This window comes from Echinops telfairi, unplaced genomic scaffold (genome assembly GCF_000313985.2).
Source record: "Echinops telfairi isolate 266 unplaced genomic scaffold, ASM31398v2 ScPeMD7_7425;HRSCAF=8463, whole genome shotgun sequence".
Taxonomy (NCBI): domain Eukaryota; kingdom Metazoa; phylum Chordata; class Mammalia; order Afrosoricida; family Tenrecidae; genus Echinops; species Echinops telfairi.
In genome coordinates, this window is record NW_022111325.1 from 7,374,154 (window position 1) to 7,387,716 (window position 13,563).

The window sequence follows — 13,563 nt, forward strand, 5'->3', positions numbered from 1 at the left end:
GGGGGGGGGGGTGATGTTAATAGCTGACAGGAGCAGTTGGGGAGATCAGGTGGTGGGGCACAGAGTAGGGATTGCAGAAGCGACTCACGGAACTGCCCCACCTTCTGGGGTAGCTCATAGACCTGCTTCTCATTTTCACACAAGCATCAACGCCAAAGAAAGCATCATCACACGCACCCCCCTCCACCCCTGCCCCCACCCTTCACCCCCATGCTCAAAGGCCGGGCATGGACGGTGTTCTCTTTGGACTCTTACAGCCATAAAGCAGGGCCAAGTCTCTGATGAGGAAATACCTCGAGCTTAGCAACTCCAGTTTCAATTGTTCAGGCAAATATTTCCGTTCTAGAGTCGAGGCTACCATTTATGTACCCCCCCACCCCACCCCCACACCAAGTGTTCCGCTTCTCAGAGTCCCCACCTCCAGGGCAGCTGCCCCCACCCCTGTGGAAATGACGGAAATGCTTCGAATGCAGACAAGAGACCAAAGCAGGATGGTGTTTGTCGCCGTTTTCAGCAGCAGCACCAACGGGACACTGCTGAGCATGGGGGCAGTCAGTGCAAACAGTAGATTCTCCCCACCCCAGGCCCTCTCCCCGATTTTCCTGCTCCTCTCAGTAGTGCAGAGCTTGCCAAAGGTCTCAGCGGACGCCTCTCTTTCTGAAGAGCCGCTCCCACCCTTACCTTTCTCACACTGACCCCTGAGAGCCTTCATCGGCTATCCTAGCTCCAACGTGAAGCTAGGGGCACTGGCCGTAAGTCTGAATGTCAGGAGGTTCCCTGTCTCCCAGTCAGGGTCAATGTCCCTGTGCTAAGAGCTCTGAATATATCCTTTCTGTACACTCAGTCTATCTGGGCATCTATATACATCTATATACAGCTCTTTATATATTATCTCTGTTTCTTTCTGTTTAGATAATCCTTTCGTGTATAGTTTACATTCTAATACCCTGAGCCTCTCCCCCCACTTGTTTGCTTGCCCGATACAAGTCATGCTAAGGAAATGAGTTAGACTCCAGCGATTCCTCGATCGCACTAGATCCATCTTGTCTTCTCTTTATACCCCAGGCATCTCTGCCCCACCCTCCACCCCACCCCACCCCCAATCGTGTGTTTTGTTCATCTGGTGAAATCTCCCCACAAGGTCTCCAGGCCTGGTGCTTGTCCAACACCCCAGTGGATGGTTGGTGTGTAGTCAGGGGTTCGTTTTTCAGCAGACCTTCTAAAGCTTGTCCTATAGCCAAGAGCATTTTAGCTCAGAGGAGATGTGGGTTCTAGTCTTGAGAACCATTTAGGGTTTGTGGACGGTGGGCAAGGAAGGAGGATTCGCTCCGTAGGGGGGTTGTGGGGGAAGATGACAGATTGCATTAAAGGGACGGGGTGAGTTAAAGTGCAACGTGGCGCCACGCCTGGGATAGTGGAGGCAGGTCCAATAGACCTCTCCTCGCTTTGCGACCCAAGAAGCCGAGGCGAGCCTGGCGGTGGAGTAGACAGCAGGGTAACAGGAAAGGGGTCATGTCTTCAGGGAGGAGCAGCTGCATGCAGAAGGAACTAGATGGAGGGTGACTTGTTAATGGGTAAGAAGAGAGAGACGACCACACAGGCAGCACAGTTTGCCTGAACACGTCGGAAGAATTCCGATGAGGCTAATGTGGAATAAACTAGGGGTTCCCAAAAAGGGCTCTTGTGCCTTTGTCCTCTGTTTTACAGGTCCCAGTTCTTCTGGTCCTTGTACTGGTGAGTGAGCGCGAGAGTGGTGTTTATAGTACGGGGACACTTGAGCTCACGAGAGGGTCTCGTGCAGTTAGCAGGTGGGGACCACAGACCAGCCTCAAACTGTTCTGGGTTTCTCTGCATGGCTGGGCACCCAGGGCCTGTCCTGTGTGTAGCGTGTGGCCTCATTGGCTGAGTCCAGCTCACATAAATTGGCACCTGATTCATTCAGACTATAAGCTTTATCACCCACTTTGGGGGTAGGGAGTAAGGGATGGGGGGAAGGGGAATGGCTTCCTTGCTACCTAAATGAAGCCAGAAAGCACTTTTGAGATCTGGACTTTTAGAAAAAGTCCTAGTGTCCATCCCCCGTGCCCTGAACAGGGGGGTCAGTCCCCACCAGGGGACAAGGAAAGGCCAGAGACTGCTCTTAGGGATGTATTCTGAGCCTGAAACTGCCTCCGGCAAAGGACAGAAGAGAGGAGGCTGGGCAAGTCTCATGGACGTCTAAAGGAGCCCAAGGCCATTCCATCGGGTCCCTCCGCCCAGCATGGCCTAAGGAAGTAACTAGAGGGTGGCAGGGAGAACAGCCAAAACCTGAGCAAGGCATCACCGCTGCCCAGAGGCTCGGTATAGCGGGCTGAGAATCCGCCCGTCCCACGTGGTGGAGTGGGTTTGACCTTCCGAGGGGGTCTGCCCTGCCGGTCTCCTATCCAGTCCGCATGGGCCCTGGCCATGTCTGTGCTCTGTGTGTCTCAGATGCACCCCAACTTTGTGGGGACAAAGGCATGTGTGGGAGCAGAGGTACCCTACTCGGGAAACCGGGAGGGAAACGGCGGCAATCAGAAGCTGAAATGGAAATCACAGAGTGAAAAAAAAACAACTGGCTCCTTTCAGCATGGGTTTCTAGAGACTCCAGAGTAAAAGGATTCCAGATATCTCTGTTTCTCAGCGCAGACCCCAAAATAGCCATGGGGCAGAGTCTTGCCTGAGAGAATTTGCTAGGGGAGTAGAAAGGGAGGGGGCTCCAGGCTCAAGTCACCAAACTTTCCGATGGTGACCGGGGACTCTCGCCAGCCAACTGCACGGCCTTCCTGATGTGAGTCTCCAAGCGTGGCTGAGGCCTTCCGAGCCACGTCAGCCTGACCCTCCCTCTGCCTCCCCCATCCTGGCTAAGGAAGGTGCATGTGTTGGGGTGGGGGGTGCGAAAGAGGATAATGGGAGGAAAACTGGGACCCCAATTGACCTAGGCTACCTGTAGGCCACTGGGGTTAAAGAAAAGGGAGTGGAAGACGGGTGCTTCTGGGCTCTCCAGTCAGCCTGGGTAGAATTCCTCACCCAGAGCCGAAAGAGAGAGGAGAAGAGTCCAGAGGGGTGGGGAGGCGGGACGCCAGCATCAGACGTTGCTGATGCGCACACTCAGGGCACTGCCCTCCTTCTCAGCCTGCTCCCGTAAGGACTCCTCCAGTTTGAGCTTCTCTGGGTCTCCGTAGCGCACGCTGCTGTCACAGAGGGCACTTGGAGGGGACACTTTGACCACTTGGTCAAACAGGCTGAAGTCAGCTACGTATTTGCCGCTGGCTGACAGTGAAATGGCCGGTGTGAACTCGTAGCCCCAGAGGATTTCCTCTGGCAGGTAGGACGTGCGCACCTGGCAGGTAGCACTGGTGGACTCCACTGTCCCGCTTAAGATCAGCACCAGCTCGAAGTCCCCTTCGCCAGTGCGCAGAGGGAGATCTTTCAAGGGACTGTGCTCGTCGACCACGTGGTAGAAGGTCAGGGGGAGGATGAGGAAGGGGCTGTCACAGGACGTGTCCACCTGGAAGGTGACATTGACCTGGTTGAGCCGGATGTTCTCACCTTCCTGGGTCTGGTGGGTCTGAAGCAGCTTGCCCGTCACCTGGCAGCCGATGAGGAGGCTCTTCCGCATGTTGGCCACTCGGATCATGAGGCAAGGCTTCCCATCGTGAGCAGCCACGACCGCATGCTGGCTGAACCGGATGGTCTCAGCCCGCTTCTTGGGCCGGGCAATCTTGGCCAGGAAGGTGCCCGTGATGAAGATCTCCAGGATGGTGGTGAGCACCAACTGGGCAATGAGAAGCACAATTGCCAGAGGGCACTCCTCGCTGATGTAGCGGAAGCCGTAGCCGATGGTGGTCTGGGATTCCAGGGAGAAGAGGAAGGCTCCCGTGAGCGTGTGCACCTGCACCACACAGGGGGTATGGTTGGCCGGGGGGCCCAGCTCCAGCAGGTCTCCGTGGACCACGGCTACCAGGTACCACACGACACCGAAGAGGAACCAGGTGCCCGCAAAGGTGGCCGAGAAGAGCAGAAGCTTGTAGCGCCACTGCATGTCAATGAAGGTGGTCCACAGGTCTTTGAGGTAGAGGAACCGTTTGTCAGCGATGTGCTCCATCCTCACATTGCTGCGGCCATCCTTCGTCAGGACCCTCCGCCGCCGGATCCCGGGGCCCACCAGGGGCCGGCTTTCTGTCTGCGTGGTCTGACTGTAGTACACCTTGGTTACGGACGTCATCTGGAAGGAGGAAGACAGCACAGGGGCGTTACTACCTGACTCCAGCCACCTCTAGCCACCACCCATGGGAAGGAGGAAGGAATTGGACTTTTGGTGCCATCTGGGGGTTTGGGAGGGTTGTTGTTGTTCTTTGATTAATAAATAGGTATTGAGCACTTTCTGTGTAATAGGCACCGTGCAAGGTGCTAGTCACAGATGAAAACGGCATCGCCTTTTTTCAGGTGAGAGACGCGTGTTCAGTAAGCATAAGGTTTGGGGCAGCCTGGTGTGGGTAATACCTAGAAGGGACGAGGCACCGAAGGAGTTGTAAGTTCACACTTCCTTCAAGGGAGAGGTGAGGCTAAAGGGGCTTCCCCGGGTCTCCATTCCCCACAAAGCCAGTTCCGTGAGGATCTCGCCTTCTGCACTAGGGTCCTTCCCCACCCTCGTGAATGGCCGGCACCCGCACGGGAAGATATCATGCTGAAGCCCTTCCAGTTGCCAGCCCTCCTGAACACACGCCCACCCTCGATTTCTCCATTCTCTCTCCCGAGGCCCAACGTCATACCCAGTTGTGAGACGAAGATATTCATCTGTCTCGAAAAATAGCAGAAACTTTCCTTTTAAAAAATATATTTGTTTTAATCTTTGCGATAGTCTCCAACCCAGATCTTCTGGCTCCTGGTCCAGTACATTTTCATTGCAGCAACTGCTCTGATGGCGCCCAGGCTAATTCTCCTGGGTCCCATGCCCTCAGGTCCCTGTGGAGCCCTGTCTAGAGAACCAGAGCGGAGACAGAGCTGACAGCATGCAGCATTCAGGCTGTGCATTCACAGGCATTAGAGATTTGGGCTACTGGAGGGCCTCTCTGCCACTTCCCGCTATGGTGTTTGTCCTTGCCAGCCTTTTTACATCGTCCAAGCTCTACTTATTGTTATTATCTCTCTGCATCCTGTTTGGAAATTCAGTCAAGGATAGGGCAGAATGATACTGGGAAGGGCACGGGCAGGGTCGAACAAGAGGAAATAAACATGGGTGCTGGAGAAACAACTTCCTGAAGCCTCCTGGCAGCACTAGGCCATTTTTTCCCAAGGGCTGGGAGAAACGCCAGCTGGTAGGTGGCAACATTGTCTTGCTCGGGAGCAGTAGGAGAATGAGGAATGTATACTAGTCAGTGACTGTGTTTGTGCAAGCTCAAATTCAGGGTTGCTACTGCCCTGATAGTAGAAAGTAGGACAAGGAACTGAAATCAGAGACTATTCACTTAAAACAAGTTGCTTGGAACCCCTGCCCAATGAGTTACTTGTACTTTTCCAGCAGAGAAAGAATTTTCATCACTCAGGCCCTTGGCTTGATCTGATGGCCAAACCTTCTGGGACAGTACCAGGTGATATCTGGGGAGTTGGACCCTTCTTGGGGAGCAGAGAGGCCCATCCCATTCTCTATTCCAAGAAGGTTTAACCATTCCGTTCCTACTTCCTCACACTGTCATCCTACCCTGTCTTCCCCAGGGGCTCCTCCCTGCCTATCGCGCACCCACCCAAGTGCCCACTGAATTGGAGATCCCTAGTGGATGATAATCCCAAGAATATCCAGAGCCAACCAAGATGCCCTTTACCCCCACTCCCCCTAGGCCACGTGGACGCTTCATCCAAGTGAGACCACTCAGTGAGACTTGGGTGCCACCCACTCCCCAATATTTTGGTCTACTTTGGAGTAAAAAGGACGTTCTGCACATCAGGCGACTGAAGACTTCTTATTTCGCGCGCAGGACATAAAGCAGGGGACTACTGCTAACGAAGACTGTGTCTGTGTGCCGTTCTGAAGGGTCCATGCCGGCATGCCTCCTCATTTGTTCTTCTAACCCTCGAAGAGAACATGCGAAACCTCAGGAGGAGATTTTTGAAGAACTATTAAGAGACAGAAAAAGTACTGGAAAGTTGGAGATGATGATTGAACATCATTTTTATTTTTAAAACAAAAATGAAATGCGTTTCACAAATCACAGGCAAACAGGGAAGATAGTGATCCTAGGCAGGATTCCAGAATGAAGAATTAACACTGCGATGACTTGGGTAGGGAGGGGAAGGCACTTATCTGTAAGACCAAGCATAGTTTACCTGTACAGGTTCCACATGAACACAGTTACACACAATTATAGAGAGACGAAGCATAATTGTCCATAGGCCAGGAGGCAGGCATTTGAATAGAACAACGAATGCCTCATGGTCTAAAGTCAGAAAAGGGGTATGTCAGGATTGTATCCTTTCGCCACACGTATTCAATCTGTACGATGAGCAAAAATAGTCCCAGAAACCGGACTATGAAGAAAAACTTGGTGTGAGGACTGGAGGAAGACATCAATCGCCTGTGATCTGCAGATGACACAACCTTGCTTGCTGCAAGCGAGGAAGGCTTGTCGCTCTTACTGATGAACTCCGTCTCAGCATAAGCCCAACAAAGGAGCCCCCAGCTGAACCAATAAGCAGCATCAGGATGAAAAGAAAATATTGAAGCTACGAAGGACTTCATGTTATTTGGTTCCACAATCAGCACCTCTGTTAACAGCAGTCAAGAAGTCAAATGAGGTATTGCGCGGGGCAAATCTTCTCCTAAGGATCTCATTACAGCCTTCGAAAGCAAAGGTGTCACCATGAGCACTACCACGCCACAGGCCCAAGCCACGCTATTTTCAGTCACCTCGTATGCAGCCGTGAACTGGACAATGGCCGAGGAAGGCTGAGAACATTGGATGCACCATGAGCTGCCGGGAGATCAGATGAATGTGTGTTTCAAGCAGCCCAGCCAGGGCAGACATCCTCTCACATACCCAGATGCACATCTGCTATGCCGGCCTCCCTCCCCTCTACTCCCACCTCCAAACTTTTTAGTGAGGCAATCGGGTCCCATATCTAAGGCCTGGACCTTCTTTGCGCTGAAGGTAGATTCTACATACCCGAGGGAACAGGAGTTCTTGAGACTCAAGGAGAGTCTTGCTTATGGCTCCCAAATAGCTATGGCTACATAGCACTTCAAAGTTTATAAGATACGTCATTTGAGCCTCAGCACCACGACGCACGGAGGAAAGACACTTAGAAACTACAGCTCAAGGAGATTTGGCCCAAGCAGGTCAGTAGTAGAGTTGGAACCAGAATCCAGGTCTTCTAGCTCCTGGATGAGAACATTTTAACTGCAGCACCTACTGAATTCCCCAGGCTCACAGTCGGGTCTCAGCGCTCTGTACAGAGGATCACGCTGTGATAGAGAAGGCGAGGGCGGCTGCCAGAGTTCAGTTAGGACGGTTCACAGACACTGGAGGTTTGCGCTCCTGGCTAGCCTGTCTGCTGCTTCGGGCTGTGTGCCCCTGTTGCCGGCCTTTCGATCCGCCCCCTCCAGCTGTTATCTGCTCCCAGAGGCGGTGTTCCCTCCCACAACCCAGCAGCTTTGTTCGCCCCGCTGGTGCGGAGCAGAAGCAAATAAACAATCCACCACGCTCCACCCCCGAGCTGGCCAGCCCTCCGGGGAAGGAAGCAAGCCAAAGCTTGGGTACCGGCTCTTTGCTGCCCCACCCAAAACGCACGCACTCTCTCCTCTAGAGGGTGCTGCTCCCCAAAACTGTCCCAGCCAGGTGCCAGAGCCTGAAGTCAAGCCCCTGAGCGGTGGAAAGGATTGTCCGCTTTATCTCCTGTAAAACAGGAATTAAGAACGGTCCTTTTCCTAAAGCGAAAGTCGCCGGCGTCAGCTCTATTTATTTACTATGCTGTCCCCTCTCCCACCTACTACTCCTTGTCTGTCTGTAGCTTGACCCAGAACTAGCTTTCTTTACCTGAGAGCCCATGAGTCATTGATTCCTCAGAATGAGTGTATTTATCAAAGCCGTATGATGATGATGATGATGATGATGATGATATGATCATTTTATTGGGGGTTCTTGCCGCTTTTATAACAATCCACACATCGATTGTCTCAAGCACATTTGTACATATGTTGCCATCATTATTTTCAAAGCCTTTCTTGAGCCCTGGTGGCAAAGTGGTTTCACGCAGGGGAGCTAACTGCAAGGTCAGTAGTTCAAACCCAGGAGCCACTCCTCCACAGAAAGACGAGGCTTTCTCTTGCGTAGAGTTATAGACTTGGAAACTCACAGCAGCAGTTCGACCCTGCCCTATAGAGTCGAGATGAGTCAGCACTGACTTGCCGGCAGTGAGTTTGGTTTCTGGTTCTTGAGTATAAGGAGCCCTGCTGATGCAGCGGGTTAAGCTGTCGTGCTACCTGAAAGGTTGGCAGTTCAAACCCACCAGCTACTCCACAGGGGAAAGAGGAGGCTGCCTGCTACCATAAAGATGTAAAACCCTAAGGAGTGGTTCTGCTCTGTCCTATAGGGTCGCTATGAGTCAGAATCAGCTCGGTGGCAGGTGGCAGTCTTGACTGCAGTGTTGCTCTTGAGTAAGGACACTGCTCATGTGCTTATTGTGACCAAAATTGATCTCTGTCCCCATCGCTTTTAGGATGAACTGCAAACCTCTTAGCCTAGCACTTTGCCCACACCCTGGCTTTACTCTTAGCAATCCCCCCCAGGTCGCCCCGACTCCAGCGCGGTGAAGAGCCTTGTTTCATTGCTTTCGACCTGTGAGCTCCTTTCCCACTGGCCAGCTCCTACCGACCAGATGACCTCCTGCTGACCATTCACAACTCAAGTATTCATTTCCACTTTGAACCCTTGACACTGAAATAAATAGTTCACCTTCTCTGCCCGCCTCCGCTCCACCCTAGTATGGGTTTACAAGCATGGCCTTCTGCATGGTGTTATTTCAAAACACTATGTTGCATTGAGATGGCATTTTTTTTAACCATCCATGAACTTTCAATTCAAGGCCGAGGACTCTGGCTGTCAGCTGTTCCCCTAATGCCTCCTATAATGTGTTAAGACAGATGGAGTAAAGGAATAACTGAAAGCCCATTTTGGACAGGCCGATGTCCGAGTGAAGGCTGCAGGCTTGGTGTCCCTCACGGAAGACATCTAATCTATGGCGACCCTCAGGCAGAGCCATGGAGGGGCGGGAGGGGACCTGAGTTTCCAAGGCGTCACTAATGCCACCAAACCAAAAACCAAACCCAACTGCCACTGAGTCAATGCTGACTCAGCAACGCTACAGAGCAGGGGAGAACTGCCGCTGAGAGTCTCGGCCGTAACTGTTTACAGGAGTAGAAAGCCCCATCTTTCCTGCAAGTTGCAGCTGGTGATTTTGAACTATCCACCTTGTGGATCACAGCCCAGTGTGGAACCACTCCGCCACCAGGGTTAATGTCCCAGATGTTTACAGTGACCTCTTTCAAAAAGTGGGAGGAAAGAGCGCCCCCAAATATGAGACAGCTCCCACTGGGTCAAGCATCTCCACTGCAGGAGCATGAGGAGGGAGCAGGAGCCCTGAGCCAGCTACAGGCATCCGAGTGACCGCTAAAGGGGGCGCTACAAGGGTGCTTCGGGCCCTCCCAGGGGACACTGTGCACCTACTCTCCAAACCTGGAGGGCTAGAGGGACCAGGAAGGGACCTGAGGAGAGAGCTCTGTGTGTTTTCTCTGGGGCGAGAACAATGCGACGGGAAGCTTTGGCATACTCTGCGTCAGAATTATAACTGAGCCCATCCACTTTGTGCCAGTATCCCAAGGGCATCCATATCTAAATATTGGCAGATCTTCTTCCTTGCCGTGCCTGCGCCTCCCGTTTGGCTCCCTAAATAGTTAACAGCGCCATCATCCTCTCCAGTGACCCACACTGAACATTCTGACGTCACCCCCAGCTCTCCCTCCTTCATCTCAACGTTCATCTGATGCTAGCCACGAGCTAGGAATCCATTACTCGCGTCTCCCCCCCTTCACCTTCCTGTCTTCCTTCAGGTCCTTGACACCTTGGTGGAATCACTGCATCTGCCTCCTACTTGTCCCCATCTCCATTCTCTGTCTCCTCAAGTCAGCCCACACGGCTGCTGGCTTCGGCTCTTCCTCCGTTACACCTCTGATGGTGAACCGACTGACCAGCCAACTTGCATCCCGTGCTTCACTGAGGATGTGCACATCTTATCCTCGGGGCATGGGATGAACGGAGAGACAGGTTCTTCGCGATGCCGTGGTTCAGTCCATTATGGAATTGAGCTCAGGTGAAGGTTCTCTGTCTCCCCCAAACCCATCTGCCCTCCTTAACCTATAATTGTCTCCGTTCTTTTCCCTGCTCAAAAATGTAGTTTTACAAAAGGTCAAACTCCGTCTGACATGTAGGGCTTTCCAGGACCCGCTTCTAGGAGGCCTGCAGGTGCAACGGGGAAACTACCAGCCTTGAGGAGCACAGTTCACCCCCCTCCCCAGCTGTTCCACAGGAGGAAGAGGGGCTGTCTGCTCCTGTGAGGACTCAGGCTGGGAACTCTCGGGAGCACTCTGTTCTGCTCTGTGAGTCAGAACAGATGCAGTGGGAGGGCTGATCTGCGTCTCAACTTCCTTTTTAGCCTATTTCCCGCCATTTCTCTCCATGGTGTTGGCACACCAATGCTCTCTGCTCTTCACGCTGGTTCTTGCTCTCCTGCTTCACATGATTGTTTACACTCTTCTTGCCTCCTGGCTGCCTGCCCCTTTCTCCCCACACATCCAGCTCGTATCTGTTCAGAGCCAGGTCAGATGACCCTTCTCCCAGGGAACCTTCTCTAGCCATCATGCTCATGAAACTCACCACCAGCAAGTCGATTCCCATAGGAAGAGCCGTGCAGGCCAGATTGGGTTTCCAGCATTCATATCATAAACTATTTTTTTTCAGCATGTGTGCCAGATTCTAGACAGGGCACTAGAATTATGGAGATGAAGCACATGTGGATTTTTGCCCTTGACCGAGGCAGCCATAAAACAGACAGGACATGATGGGTGCAATAGAAGAATTACTGTCTTGGTCCTAGGGGAGTTTGTGAAGGTGAAGGGGGTGGGGATGGGCTTAGTTGAAAGGACCAGGATGGAAAAGGCTCCTAGCCTGTTATTTTGTTTGTTTTTGTCAACTCAAATCATTCCCCCCAAACAGCCCTTTAAGGGCGCTGTTGTCTCCACTCAGCCCAGGAAACACTTGGTAAGTCATGTCTAAGGGTTGGACTTGTCCCTGCCCTCCCGCTCCCAGAGGGAAGCCTTTTCGGAGGAAGATGGCATCGGAACTGGGCCTGGCGGATGTTGTTGAGTTCAAATGGAGCACCTGATCGTGTGATTGCCCTTTCGACCCATTTTAAAGTCGCTTCTTTTTTAATATTTCCCATTTCTTTTCATTTGAGATGTGTCTGTGTTTTGTCTAGTAGCTGCTGTTGGGGTATTGTGTTTATTTGCTTATCTGCTTGCTTCCTGTTTGTGTTTTGTATGAGTCTCTGCACATGAAATCCAGGATAGGTCGATCTGCTCTACAGGGATGGTAACTGGATTGGTAGTTGCCTGGGGACATGGCAAGGGAGGATGGGGAGCTAACAACAACGAGTGTGAGAAGAAAATGGTCTGAAATTGATTGTGGATGGCACACATTTTCCTAATTTGAGTGATTGATTCTATTGTATGATACATAAAGTATATGCCAATAAGACGATATATCGGGGTGCTAAGGGGTCAGGATGCAGTCTGATAGGTTGCAGTGCAAGCAAAGGGCATAACATTGAGGAAATGCAGGGCCAGCCAAGGGATGGGGAACCATTATTTGGGTTGACATGCTAGCCGCATGGGAGGGGCTCAGCAGGGCACACTGGAAACACACTCATGTGTCCAAGTGTGACCCTCAACACCTTCCTCTTGTGAGCAGCCACATTTTGAGATTTCATGGTGGGGTCACTAGGCGGAGGGGCAGCAACCACAGCTCCCACAAGGGTCAGATACAGAGCCTTGGTCGCTGCCCCCCATGGTGCCCAGCCATCCAGCGGTTTTGTTTGGTTTTCCTAAGGTTGTTTAGTTTGGGGAAACGGAAGCAGAGAGATGGATGGAGGTGGTGGGGCTCACAATTTATCACCTGCCTACCTTAGGCCAGCACTACGCACTTTTTCTTCCCACACCGCTGTAAGAGACTTTTAGAAGGAGCTTCAGAAAGCCAACCCAGAGAGCCCCAGGTGACACATCAGGTAAATAGCACATCTCGGACCTGTACCTAGCTCTAGCTAAATTCGAGCCCTGACCACTGTGGCTTTGGGCAAATGCTAGGGTGAATTCGCCTTCACTGAGCAAATTCAACCATCAGCAGTCAGAAAATCTGACAGAGGGTAGCATGCTGGGAGGTTAGCAGGAGCCTCCCTGGTGTGAAAAATCCCTCAACAGTGTGATCCTAGGCTGCCGGTGCAGCCTGCAGACCTGGGATGGAGGCGTTACTCTTCCTGGTGAGTGCTGTATCCCCAGTTTCTTCTCCTAGTTTTGCACCACGTTCAGTGTCCCCGTTTGTTTCCCTTTCTCCCCCTCCCTCCTCTCCTCTCCTAGCCCCCTTGTCCTTCCTGTCTGTCCTGCTCCTCACTTTCTGTTCCCCGGCTGCCCCTCCTGGCCGCATAATTTCGCCATCCTCTGGCATCTGATCTGCGAGCAGTGATGTGGAAGACCAGTGTGCTGCCCTCTGACAGCAGCTCTCAGTTCTTTCCCACGCCGTTTCCTTCCGTTTCCTCCCCCTCTCCCTAGGCCTCCAACTCACCCTTCTGCTCCTCTTTAGGGGAACCAAACCCTCCTGATGTGTCCTTGTCAGGTGCCATGAGTTGATTTCCTACTCACAGCGACCCCGTGTGACGAAGTTCAGTCATGGCAAACAGTCCTTACAGCTGTTTTATTTTATTGGGTGGGGGGGAGGTTCATCTTAATACTATGTACTGTGTGCAGTGTTACAGCGTGACAGGAGGCTGTCGCTGCTTCCTCAAGAAGCAGCTGGTGTTACTGCTGGTGCTAGTCTCAGGATATCAAAAAGATTGGATTTCCCCCTTTGACACATCTAAAATTTGTTCCGGCTTTTTTGGTTTTGTTTTAATATTTTCAGTTTTCTTTTCCATTGGGATTTTTCTATTTACTTCATTATTGTTATTATTTTTGTTTTGTTTTTTATGGTCTTTCTGTCTATGAATTCTAGGATAGGAAACCCATAGAGAAAGTAACTAGATGAATGGTTGCTTGGGGGCATGGTCGGGAAGGTTGGGGGAGGGAAGGGAGCTAACAACATGGAGCAAAAGACAGATGTTCTAGAATGGATTGTGTGATGATTGTCCAACGCTTATTAATGGTAATGACACTATTGAATTGTATGCTATGTGAATTATGGGCCAATCAAACTGTCTTTGAAAGATTGGATTGATAAAGATACT

General features: G+C 51.8%; 1 protein-coding gene across 1 annotated transcript in view; it reads right to left on the reverse strand.

Annotated features, from left to right (window-relative positions):
• Nucleotides 1-2,597: 2,597 nt before the first annotated feature.
• Nucleotides 2,598-13,563, reverse strand: part of KCNJ10 (potassium inwardly rectifying channel subfamily J member 10) — a 30,830-nt gene continuing 19,864 nt past the window's right edge. Inside the window, exon 2 of the mRNA XM_004716500.2 lies at nucleotides 2,598-4,246. Within this exon, the coding sequence (XP_004716557.1) occupies nucleotides 3,107-4,246 (1,140 nt within the window). The 3' untranslated portion in view covers nucleotides 2,598-3,106. The remainder of the gene's footprint in view (nucleotides 4,247-13,563) is intronic.